The sequence below is a fragment of the Leopardus geoffroyi genome, chromosome D1 (assembly GCF_018350155.1).
Source record: "Leopardus geoffroyi isolate Oge1 chromosome D1, O.geoffroyi_Oge1_pat1.0, whole genome shotgun sequence".
Classification (NCBI taxonomy): Eukaryota; Metazoa; Chordata; class Mammalia; order Carnivora; family Felidae; genus Leopardus; species Leopardus geoffroyi.
Window position 1 is genome coordinate 69,464,597 of NC_059329.1, and position 21,987 is coordinate 69,486,583.

At 50.0% G+C, this 21,987-nt stretch overlaps 1 protein-coding gene across 14 annotated transcripts in view; it reads left to right on the top strand.

Annotated features, from left to right (window-relative positions):
- Positions 1–21,987, top strand: part of TEAD1 (TEA domain transcription factor 1) — a 270,817-nt gene that overhangs the window by 201,684 nt on the left and 47,146 nt on the right. For 9 of the 14 annotated variants that reach the window (XM_045484549.1, XM_045484559.1, XM_045484554.1 and 6 more), the window contains 5 exons: positions 7,316–7,327; positions 8,151–8,285; positions 9,677–9,723; positions 10,601–10,662; positions 12,201–12,325. In XM_045484549.1, coding sequence (XP_045340505.1) covers positions 7,316–7,327; positions 8,151–8,285; positions 9,677–9,723; positions 10,601–10,662; positions 12,201–12,325 — 381 coding nt within the window. The remainder of the gene's footprint in view (positions 1–7,315; positions 7,328–8,150; positions 8,286–9,676; positions 9,724–10,600; positions 10,663–12,200; positions 12,326–21,987) is intronic. The other 5 variants (XM_045484552.1, XM_045484556.1, XM_045484555.1 and 2 more) reach the window with 1 other exon arrangement.

The following is a 21,987-nucleotide window of genomic DNA, read 5'->3' on the forward strand; positions in this document are numbered from 1 at the left end:
CCACAGCTCTAGAAGTTATTCTCTACTTTGAATTATTTCGCTCACCATTAATTGCCCAAGAGGCCATTAGCCCCCCTTTTTTTTTTTTGGAAGCGCAGGGATTTATTATCCTAGCCTATAAAAAGAACGCAGAAGCGTGGTCCACACACGAAGCAGTCTTTCTTTGCTGCTTAGGGTTCCTACTTTGAGCTTCCTCCTCCGAGTCTCTTATCTCGGGATGTTCAGTTGCCTCGAGGGGTTGTCCAGTCCCTGCCCAGAGGCCTCCCCTCCCTGGCGGCCGCAAAAAGGCGACCTGCAGACCACCCACCCCCTGTGGACCGTTGTCATCTTCCTGAGAAGGTGGGCCGGGCCTCCTGGGGTCTGGAGTGCCCAAGTCCAGACGGTACTCCGAGGAAAAGAGGGCTTCTTCATTCTGCCCTGACCTCAGCAGGAATACATCTTAGGCGGTGGACGTGTTCATGTCCAGCTCTGGACTCGCACTGAAGAAAAGCCTGTACTTGCTGACATTGCGTCATGCCACGAGAGCAGAGAAGGGCCCGCGAGTGTCCGATTGCGTCCAGTCGTTGGTGACTAATTTACGAGCTACATGTGCTCCCCGGGGCCGTTTTCTTCATCCTCACCCTGGTGGCCTTTTGTGATTTGATTTCGGAGCAGGCCGTTCTTCCCAATCTGCCGTTCCTTCCAATAAGCCAGAGAGCTTAAAGTTCAAATTGTTGATTTAATTCTCGCGGAGAGTTCAGGAACTTCGCTGGGGGCGTTGCTGCACTTCACAAGGCTACCTCCCGGTTGTGTCACCACCGATGCCGGCCACGAATGGGCCCGTCCACAGGGGAGACACGCCTCACTTCACCCACGGTGCTCCCCGTGGCCTGCTGAGCCACCCCGCTCCTTCAGGCGATGGCTGTCAGCGGTACACAAGGCCACGGGAGCCTGGAACCACAGCCTCCTTTGTCCCGGCGCCAGTCCTGAGACAGTTGGCCCGGCCGCAGGATTTGGGAAATGACGCGGCACGTCTCCTGATACCTTCCGATCCTCAGGGGGTTCTTTTGCACTCACCCTCTCTCCCCAGTGATACTTTCTCTGCCCTTGTTTTTAATTTACCTGAGTTCAAGCTAAGGGTGGAGACCGTTTATTTCTCGGGCTTGGGTGTGTTGGAATTAGAACCTCTTATCAACCGTGTGGTGATGCGGAACTCACAGTGTAAACAGAGGGCTGAATGCATTCACCTTTCTGTGTGAACCGAGCCAGGGCTGGATTTTCTTTTTAAGGGCAACGGAAACACCCTCATTCTCCGTTTTTATCGCTTGCTAGAGAAATCCCGTTGTTAATCGGCCCCCAGTGTCTACGATGCTCTAGACTACCAGAGAGCTGAAAGTTCATGTGATCGGGACCAGGGTGTCTTAAGCATTTCGGGTCACATGCGCCCCAGAGACTGCAAGTTCGCTGAATGGCAAGGCTGCGGGCACCCTGGGGAGTGCTTAATGCAATTCCCAAAGCAGTCCTGAAGGCGCTGTTCTCGGCCTCACTTGACAAATGAGGAAGCAGATGCTCAATGGCCAGGTGACTTACCCAGGGTCCCAAGTCTGCGTTTGATCTGCATTTAGCACCAAAGCCCAAACTCTTCACATGATGTCATGCAGCTCTGCCCAAAGAATACTGGTCAAGGATGAGGGCTCATTTCTCTGACTCAAGATGCTTTCACATCATCTCTCACTGTTCATCGTGTCTGTATGTTTGAATTATTTAATTTTAATCTTTTAAAATGTTTCTTTATTTTGAGAAAGAGAGAGAGAGACAGAGAGAGTATGAGCCAGGGAGGGGCAGAGAGAGAAAGGGAGCCACAGAATCCAAAGCAGGCTCCGGACTCCAAGCTGTCAGCACAGAGCCCGACGCAGGGCTTGAACCCACGAACCGTGAGATCGTGACCTGAGCCAAAGTTGGATGCTAACCGACTCAGCCACCCAGGCACTTCTGTATATTTGAATTAAACAGCAGATGAGTGGTGGGAGCTGGAACTCCGTCTGGAGCCAAACTAGAGCCTGCTGCCTGCGTGGGTTCCTCTGGCTCCTCGAGAGAGATTTACTTCCTGCCTCTTACTGTCACCTCCCAGGGGAAAGGGGGCTATGGTCAGAAGGGTGCCTTTTCCCCAGCACCCAGACCTAGCTTTAGCTGACCTCAATGATAGGTTTCCTGGTAGTGTTGTCAGGCACACCTATAAATCACCTGGATCCTCATCTACAATCTTTTATGATGCTAAGCCCCACATCAAAATTAAAGGAAACACTATTGACAATTATAAAATACTAAATATAGCTTAGTACATTTAAAAATGAACAATAGTAAAAGCCTTGAAAATTTTTTCTTTGATGTGAATGGAGTCTCTGGCATTTGGAAATACAATAAGATGAATTAATTGCTACTCATTACATGGCAAGTCGGGAGAAGTATGAATGTGCCTTCCCCCCCCTGGCATTAGCTGTCGCCTGACCGAAATAGCCCCCTTTTGTATTTACTCCTGCTTTCTCTAATAATAAGTAAATTAGGGATCATGGCTAGAAAAATTCAAGTGCCCTCCATCTTTTCTCCCAAACCATCCTACAGATTTGCGATGTTTTACGTACTCAGGGGCTAGCGCTAATAATCACAGAGGTCGTGTGAATCCACATAGTGCAAGGCGAAAGCAACATCTGCAAAATGACTTTTTAGGAGAGCATCCTGTGTTTTGTCTTTTCCTGAAAAAAGTGGTTTTGCAAGCAAATTGCTATCTTTCCTCTCCTGTACTGTATTTTTGTATTGCTGGGAAAAGTGCACTTGGGGAAAAACATTTAAGAGCTATCCAGAGAATTTGAGTCCATGGTCTTTTTTTCCAACGTTGCCTATTTTTCCTGGTGTATCAGTGGACTTCCTTACGAATAAAGTAGATTGGAGTCTTTAAGTTTTAAATTGACGGCCCCTGAACAAACTGGAGTATATTGATTTAGTATGCTGTTCATTAAAATGCCATATATAACAGCTATAATATTATACTTGCAAGCTTGTGAACTTTATATCATCTTTAACATTGTTGATGGCTAGTGCTGGAAAACGGTAAGATAATTGATTCCTCAGAGTAATCAAAAGCCAAGGAAGCAGAGGAAAGTGGGAATAAGACTCCCATACTGTCTGGAGACTGATTCATCACATGTCCTGGAGTCTGAAGAGTGCACTGCTTCAGCCATGTGCATTTGTGACACTGGCCGCCTTCCTGTCACGTATATTACACTGCAGACACTTTCCAAACATCGTGCACATTTAAACCATAACGAGGAGGCAGTCTGTGGAACCCAGAGGTATAGCAGCAGCCTTGCTCTGCTTCATGAAATATGAAAGCCTGTTTACTAAGTGGCAATAACAGTTTGGAAGGCTTCAGGCTGAGGAGTTTATGCGTGACACAGCCTGCTGGACCCCGTGTGGCTGAGGCAGGGAAGGCCATTGACAGCACGGCGTGCCAGAAATTGGACAAGGAAGAAAGTCGAGTGGGTTCTGAGACCTGCATCCCTCGGCACAGTGCTGTGTCTGACCTCATTCTTCGGACAGACGGGCCATTTGTTCTTAAAGCCCCTGTGTTTCCTGCTCCATAAATATTTTGCACATTTCAGACCATGGGCTTGAGTTAGGATTCAGTCGGAAAAGGAGATTTGCCTTTTATTCTCCATTCCCCAAATATTCAGCTTTTTTGTGGCCTCATTCTTTGTAATCTTAGGGATGGAGGGACTTAAAATCAGTAATGAGGACTCGGTGTGAAGTTGTCCAGGCTTTTTGCTAGGACACGGTGTTCTTGTTCATGCAAGGTCACGTATAGACACGCACACACTCAGAGTATTTCCCGTCCTGTAAGACATCACAGACTGCAACTTGGTATTGACTTAGTAACGGTTTTTCAGGATAAAACAGGGTGCTCATCCTTTGTAAATCTCATCCACATTTCAGAAACGTTGGTGTGAAAACATCGTAGAATAAAAGTATTCTGATGTACAAGTGTAACGTATATTTTTGAACTTACTTAAGCGTCAGTTATTTGGGTAGATTAACAACTGCCCTGCCCCCTTCATTCTGGGGTGAGTGGTAAGGATGGAGTGGGACGCCCCAAAGTCCAGGATATTAGACCAGAGTGACACAGAGAAGCAATTTACTCAGGTCTGACACTTAGAGTTATAATTTCTTCCAAGCCAGGCTTGTATCTCTAGGCTGCAAATGACAATTTAGAGGCCCTTCCATTGAAATCTCTCAGCTTGGCATCGTTCCACACTCCCATTTCAGATTAAGTGGGTCAACAGCCAGGCTGTCGGTTCTGATTTCAGGATCTCGCTTGCCGTGCTTATTATCTGCAGGGTTGCTTTAGATTTTAAATAATAAAATTTAGTCCTTTTAATTTTCAAATATATATCATAGATAAACGGGGAGATGTTCTAAAATTAGATGGGTAGGTAGAGTGTCTCCACTTCAAAAGGTAGGAAATCAGAGGTATAGACATTTTAGTCCATTTGCAGAAAATTGCCTATTCTCAAATAGCTAGGTCAAGTGCAGAAAGAACCTCTACTTGATATAAAATTTCCTCTCCATGCTTGGCTTTCTCTCTGTTAGGATAGGTGGCCAGGAGCTGCCCAAATTTTAACATCTTACTGTCTTTTCGCCGGTGGTTTCCAGCTGTGTGTGTTAAGACGTATTTGCTTATAAATAGAACTCACACTCATCACCACAAATACTTTTGGAGCCAGAAAGGCTTTAGAGAATAAAGTACAACTCTGTTTCATAGATGAAGAAAATTAGAGCATTCGATGACTTGCCCAAGGTAACGCAACCCACTACCGTCACGCCGAGGCAGGTTCAAGCCAGCCTGGAGAGGCTCCTTTTACTGGCATGGAACAACTTGGTGAGCTAGGAACCACTGATTTGCTCTCCTGCTTCCGGACGTGTGTCCCATTCAGGCACGTCCTGGAACGCTGGGCAGTAAGAGTCCAACCTTACTGTGTTTAGCAAAAGGAAACGGCCATGTTCCGAAGCTGTGTGACATACAAAAGCTGGTGACTTTTCTCCTTTCCTCCTTGACTGATTTCCTTTAAAAAAAAAAAAAAAAAAAAAAAGCATCAAACTTTCATGAGCTTTTCGAAGAACTTTTCAGTCAGCGCAGCACAGGGGAACATCTCCAGCACTTCTAGTAGAATAAAAATGGGCCATGGAGATGTGGGGGAGTCCTTTCTCTTTGGACCTGGACTTTTGATTCTTGAGTCCTTCCATCCACCCGAGTGTGTGCAAACACACTGTATCTGGGCGTGCCAAATCACCCTCGTCGTCAGCATTTCATCAACAGGGGACTCTCAGGTCTGAGAGAGGCCCATGACGTGCATTTGAAATTTAAAAAAAAAAAAAATTGTTTGAAGTTTTTATTTATTTTGAGAGAGAGAAAAAGGTTTTATTTATTTTTGAGGGAGGGACAGAGGGAGGGAGAGAGAATCCCAAACCAGCTCCGTGCTGTCAGCACTGAGCCCGATTCGGGGCTCGAACTCGGGAACCTTGAGATTATGACCTGAGCCAAAGTCAAGAGTCGGACGCTTAGCCAGCCGAGCCCCGCAGGCGCCCCGAGGATGGTGCTTTTGGGATAGAGCCAAGCCCACAGATCTTTTGTAGTAATTCCTCAGAATTTGCATCAGCCAGGCCTGCGAGAAGTCTGGGCTGCGCTGTCCCAGCTCCCCTAGCCTGGGCCCCAGAGAAGTTGTGAGGCTTGTTCCTCTCAGTGGAAGGCGCCTGTGGTGAGACCTGTGGCATTACTTCAGTTCAGAAATCACCTTGAGAGGCGTTCGTAACCTCTCATTAGGGGCTAGGTGGCTTCGGGGCTGGAGTACAAAGTGACGGGCCCAGAAGAAAACTGATGTGTTTGTATTCGTGTCAGGGCACTTCTGACGGAGACGGGCTGTAGTGTGACTAGAGCCGGGTTTTCTGTTCACACATGTGGATCACCTTCTGCAGGGATGATGAGGGGGCAGGTGGCAGGTGAAACCACGGGACCAGCTAGGTAGGAACAGATGGACTGGAGCTGGGATCTGTGTGTGTGTCAGGCTCAGCTGGGTTTAGGGAACTTATACACCTAGTCAGTTTATTCCACCATCATCATGATTTTGTCTTTTACAAGCATCACAGTATCTGAAATGATTCAGATCTTAAAAAAAAAAAAAGAGAGGAAGAGAGAAGGAGAAGGAAGGAAGCAAAAATGTTGACCGAGAAAGCTAGCTTTAGGTAGAGCCTTCAGCAAATTAGCAAATGGAGGCTCAGCTCAAAGAATGGCATCTGACCAGAGGCAGTAGAGCACCACTCTAGTCCCCCGGTGCCATTCCACTGGGGACGCGCAATCCTGCAGGCTTCCTGGGCCCTTTGTGGTGCCATTCAGCTGTAGCACATGCCTTTCAAGATGACCATAATGACCGTGTGCCAGCCAAAAAGCTGCGACATGAGACTCCTTACTTTTTCAGTTGAGAGCCAGAGAAATGTGACAAGTGTCAAATTTTATGCAAGTGTTAGGCTCTTTGTCAAGGGGCAGTGTGAGCTTTTTGCAAATTCACGCGGTGTTCTGGCAATTACGGGGCAGAGTGATGTCTGTCTATACCTTGGGAGCACCTAATTTGATCTTTCTTAGAAGCCCCTAGAGTTATTTTGTAGGCTTTGGGGGGCTTTTTGTTTCTGGTTTTTGCTTGTTCGTGTTTAAATTTCTCCTTTTGGCTTTGCCTTTGGCACCTCCGCATGCTTCTGTGTCACCTCTGGGTAAATCTGTACACATTGAAGCCAAGTCAGGGCTGTTTGAGCCTGAAGTTCCCCTTGACCTTCACTCACTGGCTGACTCTGAACGGCAGCCGTGGTGGGTGCTGTCTTTACTTTACTGTCCCCGTTGTGTTCCTGCTCTGATGGAGTCTGGGCCTGGTATAGATTGTATAGACCTTCTGTTAGCATCCGGGAGGAACCTTGACTTGTTTCCCAAGCATGAAGCCTGTACCATCAGGACCTGCCTGACCGTTTCTCCATCTGTACTGGGGAAGCCACAGAACCAGCTCGAAGGGGGTTGGGAGTAGTTTCTGAAAGGTTGGAATGGTTGGTAATCGCCCTTCTAGTTATCTGGGTCAGACATCCCTCCTAAAATGTGAAAAAAGACCCACACTCCTATGCATTTTATTGTACCCAATATTTTGTGTTTGTATAAGTATATATGTATTTTTTAAGTGAAGAAGAAAAATACCCCTGCTTTTGTCCGCAATTCTTTTAACAAATTGTTTATTGTTGTATCCAGGTAACAAGCATGGTAAGTATTTTCACCACATTGAGTATTCTGTATTTTAGCTGTGCTTGGCAGACTTTTTGGCTAGCTTTTGTGTTATCAGCCTTGGCTTTTCTAGAAGTGACCCATCAGGGAAGGGAGAAACCACTTACCCGGTAGCAGCCCCTGCGTTCTCGGCTGTAGAGAGAACCTGTGTGGCCTTAGCCCCATGGTGGGGATACCTGAGAAAGCATGCACCCCGCCAGCATGCTGCTTGGCCCCGTCCTGGCCCCCTGCCCGCCCTGCTGCCTCCCAGCCTCCCCTCACCAGGTGTCTGCTATGGCTTCTGGGCCTCGCATGACTCCAGCAGCCCCTGGGAGTGCGGCCCCGTGACTGTGCACACCGATGGGGCCTGCCCGCACCTTGTGGATGGTCCTACCCCAGATCCACAGCCACCCCTCTTTACGCCCCCTTCTCCCATCCATATGCTTAAAAGCCAGGCCTTCCCCCACCCCCCCTTGCCTTGAATGTGTTAAGTAATTGGAGAAATCTCCCTTTGGAAGCTGGAAAAATAAATACGCTGTCCACTCTTCTCAGAGGCTTCCCATTCTGTTGAAAAACAGATTAAAAAAATTTTTTTTTTTTTTTTATAAAACCTTGCCACTGGGTAGTCTCAGTAAGGTTCAGAGTTAACGGTAGGTCGAGTGTGTTTTAGCCTTCTGGCTGTGTTTATTTATCCGTGCATGTTTGCTTCTCCGGCCTCTCTTGTGGCTCTGTATTTAGTCCATGTGCTCGTGGCTGTGCCTGTGGAAGCTGCCTGGTAGCCCTGTGTTCTGTATTAAGTCTGTGTGTCACTGTCACCTTCAAGGATCAGACTGCCAAGGATAAGGCCCTGCAGCACATGGCCGCCATGTCGTCAGCACAGATTGTCTCGGCCACCGCCATTCACAACAAGCTGGGGCTGCCTGGGATTCCACGCCCCGCCTTCCCGGGGGCGCCGGGGGTAAGTCAGAAGCTGGTCCTGTAGTGGTGGCCCCCAGGGGGTGAGGGGCCGGGCGTGAAGCCATCCACCTGGCACTTGTTCTTGGCTCCCGTGTAGGGGAGGGAGGGACTGCCTGTGGCCAGCTGATGGTGCTGGGGGCAAAGTGGTAAAAGGGAGGGAAGGAGCTGGAGAGAGAAGGAGGGAGGGGGCCTGGAGAGAAAGGAAGAGGAAGGCATCCTTGGTCCCTGCAGACGTGGGATTAGGTATTACTTTGCCAGTGCCCTTCTGGGTTGTGACCTGCTGCTTCTGCTTTTTTTCCTGGCCCTTCGTCTCTTTTCCTGTGTCCTCGGGGTCACTTTAAGGGAACTAAGCCCTAAAGGGACAAAGTATTCTGTTACCGTTTTCCTTTTGCACCTACCAAGGGCTGAGAAGTTGAATGTTTGTTACAATCCCATTAATCTTTGAAATCATCTTTAGCGGTTCTAGTTATTGTTGCCGTTTTGCAGACGAGGTTACGGGGTAACAAGAGTTTGGGGAATTTGATCACAGTCCCATAGATAGTGACCTCAGGACTCAAACCCAGAGCCTTATGCCTCCCTTTGCAACTCCTTTTACAACAGGCCGCCTCTCCAGCAGGGGTCGGCAGGCACCAGAAGCCTCAGGGAAGCTTACAGCAAAGGAGGTGTCCGCATTGCTTCTCGGAGCTTTTGGCCTCTTGCTCAGAGCTTTGTCCTCTCCCAGCTGGGCCCTCGGTGCTGTGAGCTGTGGAGACAGAATGTCACACAGGGAGGGTTTAAGAATGGAGGAAGAGGGGCGCCTGGGTGGCTCAGTCGGTTAAGTGTCCGACTTCGGCTCAGGTCATGATCTCGCCGTGAGTTCGAGCCCCGCGTCAGGCTCTGTGCTGATGGCTCAGAGCCTGGAGACTGTTTCGGATTCTGTGTCTCCCTCTCTCTCTGACCCTCTCCTGTTCACGCTCTGTCTCTCTCTGTCTCAAAAATAAATAAACGTTAAAAAAAAAAAAAATTAAAAAAAAAAAAAGAATGGAGGAAGAGAAGGGGAGGGGGAAGGGGGGTGGGGGTGTGCCTGGATAAAGCAGTCAGACAGAATATCTGTGAGCCCACCTGTAATGTGCCCAGATCTCTGTTAGGTGTCAGGGGAACATGGAGAAGCTGCTGCCTGGTCCCTGCCCTCAGGGCACTGATCTGGAGGAGGAGCCCTGGGCTGCCAGGCCAAGGATGCCACTGCCATCGTGTGCACATCGGTGACCACATCTACGTCGAGAGAGGGTCACCGTGCAGCTGATGGAGGGTCTGAACCCACTGTCTTTAGCAGGGGCTGCAGTGTGTAGGCATCCCAAATAGTGCTTCGATGTGAACTCCTAATTCTGACACCTCTTGCGTTTTGCCTTCTAGTTCTGGCCAGGAATGATACAAACAGGGCAGCCGGGATCCTCACAAGAGTAAGTGCAAGGAGGGGCCCGCAGTGACGGCAAGGGTCTGGTCACAGCCCAACCCCGGGTGGCGTTTCTCTAGGATGACTCTGCCTCGGGGCTTGCGGGAGAAAGGAGATTTAACCTGAGATTGCCAGAGTCATCTCCCATTATCCACCGAGGCCAGTAGCAGCAAAGAGACTGCTTAAGTCCAGCTCACGGCCACCTTAAGTATCAGTGTCCAGCGGGAGACAGGGAGAGAGGCCCCGTCCCTTCATGGCTTTGGAGGGCAGAGCCCGGGGTCTTCCTGAGAAGTGCCTTCCTGAGAGAGGACGGTGGAGGCGATCCTATAGCCCAGCCCATGCTGGCTTTCCCGGTGGTAAGGGCAGCTAAGAGACCATCCTGTTTGAAGCGGGCCCTGTAAACTGGAAGCCGAGGGTGGTCTGGAGATAAAAACAGAAAAGAAATCCTGCCCACCTGTTCTCAAAAGAACTTGAGCTGTTTGGCCAAGAGAAGGAGACTGAAGCACGTCCCAAACCTTGCCTGGGAGTGTGACCCCTGACCTGGGTCATGGCAAGGACGAGAAGAGAGGGTCCAGTAGATGTCACAGCATACGGGAATCGTGCTGGGGTCTCTCTAGCTTGTCCCACTGAAGCGGTGTGAGGCTTGATGGTTGGGTCCCCAGCACCATGCTGGCCCGTCTCAATCAGAGGGAGTCACCGTCTCTGTCTTGGCAGAGCTCTGCCTGGGCTGTGCTACCACCGGCAAGCAGGGAACCTTAATTGGGGGTGGGGGGTGGGGGGTGGCAGGTTGGCCCCAGCACTGGGAGGCCAAGGCAAGACCTGGGGAGTAGAGTAGCCACTGCTATAGTCTCGATTTATGACTCTGTCCGGCCCTCCGCCCCCAGCGTCAAGCCCTTCGTGCAGCAGGCCTACCCCATCCAGCCAGCGGTCACAGCCCCCATTCCAGGTGAGTCTCCCAGCGGCTCCCTCTTGGAGAGTGTCCCACGCAGCTGGCAGCCAGCCGGTCACACTGTGTTCCACGGCAGTGCAACCCCCACCCCACCCCCTACCCTGTAGGTCCGTGGGTGCCCCTCCCTCACCCCTCCTTTCCTTAAGGCCGGAAGTCAGGAGGGTCATGGATGTGTCCAGTGCCCCCAGTCTCCGCCCAGGAGCTCTTCAGATGGGTTTTTACAGAAAAGGAAAGCCAGGGGCTTCTGGCTGGCTCAGTCAGTAGAGCATGTGACTCTTGATCTTGGGGTCATGAGTTCAAGTCCCACATTGGGCAGAGAATTTACTTAACAAAAAGAAAGGGAGAAAGATTTAGATATGTCAATTATATCTCAACTGCAAAGTGGGAAGGAAAAAAAAAAGAACGAAAAGGGAAGCCCATCACTTTCACCAAGACCCTGGGTCACCCTTGGAAGGGGGAAGTTGTGGTGATTCCTTCCTCATCATAAACAGGCTGGATTGGGCAGTCCACGTCTTGAGAGCAGATAGGGTTTATTCACCCTTCCTTATGTCAGTAGGTTTCAGTTCCTTGCACCCTTTCTTTAACGAAGAGTTTCCAGGGAAGCCTTGACCAGGAAACCCAAATCTCGCCGGCGTACCTGCCCCATCCCCCACCTGTGCGCCTGGAGTCACTCAGTTGAACTATCCCCAGATGGGACGTGTGTTCATGTGTTACCCTCTTTTCTGATGCCATGGAATATTCTGAGAGAGAGAGAGAGAGAGAGAGAGAGAATTCTGTAGTGTTCATGACCACAGTCTTAGGAAAAGAGATTGGGGGTTGGGGGGCGCCTGGGTGGCTCAGTTGGTTAAGCGTCTGACTCTTGATCTTGGCTCAGGTCATGATCTCCTTGTTCATGAGACTGAGTCCTGTGTCGGGAGGCTTCTGTCCACACCTGCTTGGGATTCTCTTTCTCCCTCTCTCTCTGCCTTGTGCTGTAAATAAATAAATAAATAAATAAGGGAGAGAGGAAGGAAGAAAGGAGGGAGGGAGAGAGGGAAGGAAGGAAGGAGGGAGGGAGAGAAGGAAGGAAGGAGGGAGAGAAGGAAGGAGGGAGGGAGGGAAGGAAGGAGGGAGGGAGAGAGGGAAGGAAGGAAGGAAGGAAGGAGGGAGGGAGGGAAGGAGGGAGATGAGCCAACACAAGCAGTGCCCGGTAGTCCCAGTGTCTCAGAGGATCTTTGCAGGATTCACCTGGGCTCTTTCAGCCTCTCTGGCCTTGGTCCCCAGCTGGACCCCTTATCCAGGGTGAGGTGTCTTCCAACCCTTAAACTGGGCTGAAGTTGGCCTTGAGAGGAGCCACATGACCATTGTGCCTCCGGGGTCCTTGGCCAGAACCCCACCACCACCTGACTTAATTCTACCCCTGGACTCTGGCAGAGGGGGACTGTTGGCCTTTCCTCCCGGCTCAGCTGTTGTGCAGGGCCCTGCCCCAGTATTGGCATGAGACCCAAGGGGACGAGGCTCACAGCCTCCTTTAGAGGTGACGATTGGTCTTTCAGGTTTTGAGCCTGCGTCAGCCCCAGCTCCCTCAGTCCCAGCCTGGCAGGGCCGCTCCATCGGCACAACCAAACTTCGCCTGGTGGAATTCTCAGCCTTCCTCGAACAGCAGCGAGACCCAGACTCGGTGAGTGTACTTCGAGGTGTGCCTTGAATCCCATCCCGTTCACCTTCCCCCACCTCTGCCTTCCTTCTCCTTTCCCCCTGCCTCATGCCTGACAAACAACCTGCATGTAAACGGGCCTGCAGGAGATGAGCCAGGCCGACTTCCAATTAAGTAGAAAGGTATTTGTGTTGACAAATAGGTAGAATTTTAGAGCCAAATGCTCTGTGCCTAATACTCCGGGGAAGGCTGGAGCTGGAAGGGAAAGGCCTTAATAGGCTCTTGTGTTTAATAAAACGTAACAGTAGGTGGCAGTTACTGAACCCTGACGTGTGGCTGGCACTGTGCAAAGCTGTTTATATACATGGTCACTTTTTATCCCCACAAAAACCCTACCAGGGCGGGTACCATCTGACAGATGAGGAAACAGAGAGATTAACTTCTCAAAAGTCACACAGATAATACCTGTTAGATGCGAGATTCCAATTCCTGTCTTTAAAACTCAAGCCTAAGCATTTAGCTTAGTTATTCTATACTGTCTTTGCTTGTTTTCTCAAGATAGCAAGTGGTTCTCTTCTTAAGGAGAAGTAACAAGATGGTATTTTAGCAGTTTGATACAGAACGCGTTGCATTATAATATAAATACCAGTCACAATGGCATCTGGACTCTGTGTGTCATTTTCTTCTTTTCTGTCTTCACCACCCCATCCAGCACTCGCCATACCATTGTTTCTCAGCCTGCGCCATTATTTCCCATACATATGTGAGCCTCCCTTCTTTCCTACCCGATGAGCCCCAGACCCTTCCTTCACTCCCACTCCTTGGCTGTGAGAATGAGCGTTGCATCTGTGTGTGGGTGAGCCCAAGGCAAAAATGCAGGAATCAGGAGGTTTGTCTTCGGGATCCTCACCAACTTCTTTCCGCACACTCTATCTCACCCTCCCCCCAGCCCCAATCTCGGGCTCCCAACGCCCAGAGGTCCCAGGCTCCCTGTGAGTTCACCGCCTTGCTGTCATTCCCTCGTCAGCAGAAAGTCTCATGGGTGAGTTCACCATCCATCGTAAATACCAGCACACTGAACGATTGGAGGTGAGCTCTCCGGGGTGTTTGTACTTGAGCTCAGTGGAGAGCCTCTGATGGTGGCATCAGGGAGACACCGTGAGCCATCACCAGAGTGGAGACCTAGGGGGAGCCTGTGTGTGGACCGCTGACACTTCTGTCTACGAATTGTGAACTCTGGGAGCTGGTAGTGAAATAGAGCCTGCTCCAAAACTAGGGGAAAAAAATGAAGAAAGGGATGTAAAGTAAATCACTGGGCCCATTGAGGCAAGTTACTGGGGCCAGGGAGGGAAGGGCCAGCTGGATGGCTCTTCTTACGTGGCTGAGCGGTTATATAGGAAGGGTGGTGGCGATGGCTTAAAATCTTTCTCTCTGAGAGGCACTGAGATGAACAAACATGAAGATTATCCTCCTGGTTCTTTGTTTCTTCTTCTTTCTGGAACGTACAGGGGATTCTTTGGCCAAAGTCTGGGTTTCGGCCCAGGAATGCTTTCCACTTTGCATCACGTGTGTTTGTATGGCACCTGGTTCCTTACAGAGTACGCTGTAATCGATTATTTCATTCTGTCCCCGTAGGGCCCCGTGACTAAATTGTTTGCCCTGTTTTACAGACGAAGAAACCGAGGCCCAGACAATGTTAAGACAACTTAAGATGTTTAGCAAATAAGCAGAGGGATCAGGAGCCCAAATCTATTCCGTTATACTCTTTTGACTATCGTAAACCATCCCCAGTTTTGAAGTTCTCTCTCTTCAGTATACATACCTCCTGTGTGGCAAATCTCTCTCTTTGCTTGTGACCACTTTTTAAGGAACAGAACTCCAATGCACTGGGAAGCAAAAGTCCCAAGATGGTAGTTGTTTTCCCTGGTTAAAACACGATAGAATGTTTTATCGCAATAAAAAAATTTTTTTTTTTTTTTTTGATGAAAATGCCTATGGCAGCCCCATCTTGTGACTGTCCTCTCCAATCATAGACGCATTAGGGCCCGGAATCTCTAGTCTCTCTTTTTGTTGTTGTTAGTGTTGATTTGGCTTCACGTTGTGAATCCCTAGATTCCTTCAGTCCAATCTGTAAACATTTACGAGCACCTGCGCATGCATGCACAGTGTCTGCCCACGTGGGGTGTAACATCTAATGGGGGGACACACACATAGCACCAGCCACTCATGAAGAGGTCATTGTGAAGTATGGTGGGGTTTCAGAAGGAAGAGCATCGAATGCCGCGAGCGATTAACGGCACAGGGCGGACTCCCTTGAGGAAGTAACCTTAGGTAGAGGATTGATCTAGCCCGAGGAAGAATAAGGGAGAAGAACATTCCAGACGTAATGACTCTGAGTATATAAAGGAGTAAGTGAAAGTTGGTAAACAGTTTTGTAAAGGCAGGACCCACCACCTCCTTGGAATACAGTCCAGAGATACGTGTTTCGGAGATACGTGTTTCGTACGTGTTTAGGATTACACATGATAATCCGACTGGTTCGACTGGATTTGGCCTTTTACCGATGGAGGAAAAGGTTTGGCTCTAAAGACTGGACTTTAGCACATGACTTCAGAGGCCCCGAAATAAATGCAAGGCCTGGCGTGAGTCAACACCCTTGGGCCTCTTGAGAACATAATTATATTTTAAGGGGACACGAGTTGGGGACTGAAAGAAATTGGAATTCATTCAACAGCTACGTTTTAAACACTTACTACATGCCAACCACTGTTTCAGGTGTTAGGGATTCAACAGCAGAGGAAGCTAATCCCCATTGTCATGGAGGCTGTGTTCTAGAGAAGACAAACCAGAAATGCACACACACACACATACACACACACACACACACCCATGTGGAGTGATGTTGGTGCTGAAGTGAATGTAACAGTCTTTCACAGTGTGAAAATTACTCGTCCTTTAGATTAAAAAAGTATAATTTCTGAAAGTAATAATACCTCCTAATACATATGTTGGTGTTGCTGGCTTGCGTCATGATTTTAAAAGTATGTCTGTCAGTGCCAACCAAAGCTGTATCACTGTTGTGAAATTATGTCGTTCCTTTGTAAACACCAGTCTCACTTTTGATGTGGCTCCTCACATTCCTGGGTTCTGGACCCTTAGTTTGCAGGGGTACACAAATGGATTTAATGTGTACAAGTGAATACACGGGGGATTGTGAATAGTAGCATATGGGTTAATTTTAGGAGAAACGTGAGGGCTTGAAGGATGAGTCTTACTGAAGGAGGAAGCAGGGGAACCTTGGGAGAACAAGGTGACTAATTGAAATTTGGGGGGGGAGAATTAACAAAACTATTTAAAGCTGAGTGAGGGGGTCTCAAGCACCAGCTTCTCAGATTACATAACGTGTACTTTATTTTGCAACTACAGAGTGCTAGGGTGCTGTTACAATGAATGTAACACTTCGGGCCCAAGGTCACACTGAAAAACGTGGAGCTTGTGGATGGTTTCTTTGGCTCTCGGACTTTCTGTGCTTCTCGGGCTTTAATTTTACTGTATTTTTGTTCCAACTCTAGGAAATTGTAAAGCCATCTAAAAGAAACTCAACTGGTATCTTTTTTTTAAAAAAATTTTTTTTTTCAACGTTTATTTATTTTTGGGACAGAGAGAGACAGAGCATGAACGGGGGAGGGGCAGAGAGAGAGGGAGACACAGAATCGGAAACAGGCTCCAGGCTCTGAGCCATCAGCCCAGAGCCCGACGTGGGGCTCAAACTCACGGACCGCGAGATCGTGACCTGGCTGAAGTCGGCCGCTTAACCGACTGCGCCACCCAGGCGCCCCCTCAACTGGTATCTTTTAACAATTTGGGATGTATACAGTATTTAGAATTTAACATTAGACACGTACACACATACAGATGTGCCCCCCCACTTCTTTCTCAGGGCTCAGGCTCCTCGGAGTCACGGGCTTATAGGCAGTGGTGACAAAAGGCAAACAAATAAATGAATGCCCTGTGTCTTGTGCTGTTTTTCACTAGTGATTTCTTTCATCTTTATCGCAGCCCTGTGAGGTTGGTAATTCTATTCCTTTTTATAGAAGAGGCCTGGAGAGAGAGCTGGTTTAAGGGTGGCCGTGGCCAGCGTTGAACCCTACTGGTACTGTCCCCCAGGGGGAGATGAGGCACGAACACACACTTGTGTAGCAACAGAGGCAAGAGGAGAACCTGGTTTGCCACATCCCCAGTCTAGGGCGGCCTCCCTGGTACCAGCTCTTCTGGAAAGTCACTCTTCGGCGCACTACGCACATCACCACTGCCGCCACCGAAGACTTCTTCCTGACTGCCATCCCTGGCGATACTGGCTGCTGGTAATATTCCGCAGTACAGCAGAGGCAGTGGCCGACGCCGTGCATCATTTTATTTAATCCTGTGACACAGCCTGCCCCATGTTAGGCAGTCACTTGTCATTGGACACGGACGGGATGGCGGTCCAGGCCTGCTGACTCTGCAGCCGGAGACGATGACCAAAGAGCTGCAAGATCCACTTGTATCTTCATTTTGTAGTCCGTAGCTCCGCGAAATCTGTGAGGAGCGAAGGAAGAGTAATCCGGGCGGCGAGCGCCCCCTGCTGGCTCTGCATCGTGTACAAACCAGACGGCAGCATTTCCCCAAATCGGTGGTTGTTTATATTGGTGGAAAACCAGCAAGTCAGTCCCTCTGTTACCTTTGGCTCCACTTGAAGCTAAGAGAAAAACAGCAGAGGGTGAAGAAAGGGAGGAAGAATCGAAACAACAAAGACTATTTTAGAAGTGGTTAGTAATGCTTGAAAATGCACTCTTCTACATGATTTCACTGTTGCGTATCAAAGGACTTCCGAATGTTAAGTGCAAGATCCTCCACCCAGGGTGGGCTGTTTAGAAGCACCTTGCCTGAAATCTGGCCAAGGGAGCCAGCTGCTCCTTTAGGCGGATGAAAACCTGGGCTCACCGTCTGTGCGCGGGGAGTGGTTTTTCCTGATAAAGCCTAGCCAACTTCCTCCATCCCTACCCTGGGACGCGGCAGGTTCCTCCAGCCCTCCTGCAGCCCGGGCCACATCCGGCCCCACAGCTGGCAGCCCCCCACTGGTTCAGACTTCCCAGGCACAGGATTGTTCTGGATGCCAGGGCAAGCAGCACCATATGCAGGAAGAGAGTGTGTGAGTTTACTTAGGTAGGAGTTCATACAGCCAGAGAAGGGAAGGCGGTGGATCGGAGAAGGAGGGACAAGGAGAGTATTCTCTTTCGGTTGGGAAGCAGCACTGCTTTGCAGAAAAAGGAGGGGAGCTCTGTGACGGGTACAGGTTTTTCCCTGAACAGGGAAAGCACACCTCGACTCACTACAGCAGCGATGACTGTTGCTGGCACTGACTGAGCTGTTTTAAAAGCACCGTATGCCAAGTATGTTGACATGGATACTGTTCTTCTCTCCAGTCTGTCAGTAAAGGAACAGAGGCTCAGAAACACGAGGGTACGTTGTCAAGATCCATCGGCAGGAAGTGGCCGTGCCAAGGTTTGGCTCCCGTCGGTGTTCTTAACCACCGCACTGTACCTTTGAAGAAATAAAGAAATTATTCAAACAGAAAGACGGCTGCCCTCCAAACTGTGAGCTCCCTAAGCACAGGCTGGATGTAAACAATGCCCTTCACCTTGGGTAGAGAGTTGGGCTGGGTCTCCCCTGAGCTCCTTTTCCAACCTGGGGCACCATGGTTCTTCTCAGGATTTGGGGCAAAGGAGTAAAAGAGGCAAAGAAGATTGCCACCTGGACTTCAGAACACATCTCCCATCATGCTGTAGTGGCAACGTGTATTCTGGTGGAACGAGAAGGCTCTATCTGAATTCTTACCAGCTGTGTGAGATTGGGGACCAGTGGACTCAGCCTGACTCCAGCCTGTTCATGGACATAATGGTCTTCACTGTATTGCTGTGACAGTGAACGTGAGTAGGATCCCTGGACATGTCGACAATTCCACAAATCTACTTAAGACCTGAGCGCCTTGTAGTAATGTAGCAGGAAGTTGGGCCAGAGACAAGGAAGGGACCAGGCTCGAGAGGCTATGCTCACCATGTGGTTTGGACCCTGTTGAAATTCAGCGGGGAGCCAGAATGATTTTTGTTTTAATTTTCTTTAATGTTTATTTATTTTTGAGAGACAGAGACAGAGCATGAGTTGGGGGAGGGGCAGAGAGCGAGGGAGACACAGAATCCGAAGCAGGCTCCGGGCTCTGAGCTTGTCAGCACAGAGCCCGACACGGGGCTCGAACTCACAAACCATGAAGTCATGACCTGAGCCGAAGTCAGACACTTAACTGACTGAGCCACCCAGGTGCCCCATAGCATGATTTTTTTTTAATTAATTATGATTAATTCTGATTTGAATACATACACACTGCCCCAAATCTATAAGCATAAAAGAATGGAGGGAGACTTCCCGTCCTTCCAATGCCTGTCCTACCCCAAGTAGGTAACCACTGTTACTAAATTGTTGTGAGTCTTTCCAGAGATTTTAATACATATACCGGGTAACGTGAATATCCTCACTCCTCTTTTGAAAGACGAGATGTGGTCGGATGTGTGTTCCAGGAGGATGACCTTGGCAACTGGTTAGAAAGCAGGCTGGGGGAGGGGAGTGACTTTCCAGTCCAGGTAATGTGGCAAGGACCAAACCAAGGCAGTGGCCTGGACATGCCCAGGGGAATACAAAACAGAGAATGTCAGAGGGGAGCGACATCGTGTTGATAAAATTAAAAGGCCTTGGGGATTAATTAGCTGTGGGAGGAAGAGCATAATGGGATGACTGTGTTTTTGAGACCAGGGATGGCGCTGTAATTTGAAGAGCCGTGGAACAGAGAAGAAAGCAGGATTGCTAGGAGCTGGCCAGTCTGCTAATGCTCTTGCTCCTTGTCAAAGTGAACTTGGCTGGAGTGGGTATTGGAAACAGAGAACCTCAGCGTCTTTAGGTAGCTGAGCCTAGTAATCAGCTTCTAGATGGCGTGGCCAGATATTTGAAGTTTGTCTTGAATCCAAAGCCCGTGGTTTAAGGAGTTTGAGGAGACGTAGAAGCAGTAACCATTCAGGGAGATCTTATGTTCTAAGCATTCTTCCGTGCATTTCCTCGCAGCGTGACATGGAGGGGACCGGGACTGGGACGATCTTGCGAGGGCAAGGATGTGCACCCCAGCCCCACCCCTCCGGGGGGCCCACCTGCAGTTCTGCAGGTTACCCTGCAGATAACCTTATTCTTTTCCACGAAGACAGGTGGTCACTGTGGCCCCAGAAGCAATTTAATTTTCATATTTTTATAGCTCCTTTCAACGGCCTAAATTCACAGATCAACGAAAATTCCTTGGTTGGATCACAGATCCTGGTTTTGGTTTGGAAAATGTGACCGACCGGTGCAGCTCGAAGGACACGTACCATTGATGAGGCCTGTGGCAAAAAGAAAGGCAGGTGGTTTGTATGGGGAGTCGACTGGAGAAATAAAGGAATGAGCTCCGAAGCAAGGTTAAAACTCCACAGACTGCCAGGAGAATCCCTGCCTGTATCACGGACAGGGTGAAGACTTAGGGCAGGGTTTCTCTGGAGAAGTTTCTAGGCCCTGCGGTGGCTATTGAGGCAGCGCCTCATCTCGGAATGGGGTCATGCATTCACGGAAAACGGCTGTTTGGCCAGATGCGGTTGCCAGTCCTTCAGAAGAGAGGCTCCTTCTCGCACCCCAGTTCGTGGCGTGGCAGGCGGATCTCATGAACAGCAGACCTGCCTACCAGCACCTTTTCCTAAACTTGTTTAGGAAGCAGCTCCCTGTGGTTCACACAGAACTGTCCTGTTTACTGTTCCGTTTGCCCTTCACACTGACCCCTGGAGAAGAGCCAGCCAGGTGTCATCTGCGTTCAGATGAGGGAGTCAAGACCCAGAAAGGTTAAGCAACTTGCCCCAGGCCACACCGCTCAGCAACGCCAAAGCCCGGCTTCTAATCCCTGTGTTGTTAATGGACGCCCCACGTGCTTGGAATAAATGGTCAGAGCGCACATTTGGCCTTCCCGGTTCTCCAAGGGAGGCTACAGCTGGTCCGAAGGTTGGCTGCGCCCAGTGTTTAAATGCCTCTCCCCCCAGGTTTTTCTGAAAGGACACAAGTGAGGCGGTGTTCCTGGGTGACGGCTCAGTGTGGTGTGCTGTGGTTTTCCCCGCTCTGTCTTGCGTGCTGCCCGGCGGTCCCCGCTGCCCATCCTCACCCAGCTGTACCCTCTCACGGCGGTGGGTGGTTTACCCTCATGTGGGAGCTGCGCTGGGCACTCGCCATCCTTTTTCATTGCCGTTGGGGGATGAGGCAATTGAAAGCATCTGGAAATCTGGGTTTTATGGATGTTTCACAGAGGCCCGGCCAGGCTCCCATCTGCTTTCCGGGGCGGGTCAGCTCCCCACGCCCGCCTCCCCGCCGGTTGCCGTCCCTGCGCACGGCCCACGGGCCTTTGCAGCTGCACCTCTGCGGGGAAGACCCGCTTCTCTCTGAGAAAACAGCAGCCCCTCTCTAACCGTGGTGGTGGAAATGGGAGGCAGGGCCGAGGGGGTGCATCCTGGTGTGAGATCTGGGCAGGAAAGACCCAACTTGCTCCGTAGTCTTTGCTCTCAGTGCTGTTTGTTTCTGAGAAGGGCACAGGGCAGGGGACGAAGCCAAGTAGCCAGGATAGGGCTGGTGCCTCTGAGCCCTTAGCTGAGGAGAGGCCCTACCGGAGTTTGAGCCCGGCCAAGCCCTGCCTCCAGGCGCTGAATGTGCAGGTCATTCTGGTTGGCTCGGCCCTACAGCCACTCCCTGCAGGGCCCAGGGGTTACCGCAGGTTGCCCAGGCTGCCCTGAGGGGAGGGGTGTCTGGACAGAGCCCAGGCAGGCGAGGGACAGGAAGCAAAGGTAGGTGATTTGTCCCTGTTCTGTTCCAACTTGTACATTAGCATCCCTTGACATGAGTTATTCGTCTTGGTTTCTTTAAATTCCTAAGTGGATTACGATTTTTCTGGTGGCATTATTTGACAGCAGTCATTTTTCAAGGTTTTACTACGTTCTTCAAATACTTGGAATTTTTGAAACAAGTTTAGGAAAAGACCGCCATCTTTATGTCGGACGGTGTAGTGCAGCTCTGGCGTGTCTGAGGAAGCGGCACCAAGGCCAAGGGCCAGGGTTTTTCTCTCCCCCTTTTCACAAAAAGGGAACTGCCTCATCAGAGGTCCCTGAAATAGAATCTGGTAGCAGTTCTTTTTTCGAAAAGGGGAAAAGAAAGTCGAAATCAAACCCGAGTGGCCACTTTGGGGCGTCTGGTTTATCTCCTCTGTGGTGACGGCCACTTTCAAGGAGAGGTTCTGCGCTCTTCAGAGAGCGGACACTGACCAGTCTGAAGGATAATAACAAGTTATGGGCAAGCACAGCACTGTGTATTTCCCACACATTATCTGCTTTAACCCTTGTGATGCTCCTTCACGGTGGGTTCTCTGCTTCTCCCACGTTCCACATGTGGAAGCTGTCCCGGAGGGCTGGACCCCAACCCCCATCCCCAGTGACCCCCGCTAGGAAGTGGCACCCGCGCCAGATTTGGCTACAGACCCTGACTGACTCCAGAGTTCGGCCCCTCGGGGCTCCCTCTGTAGCCTCCCCAAGCAGCAGAGA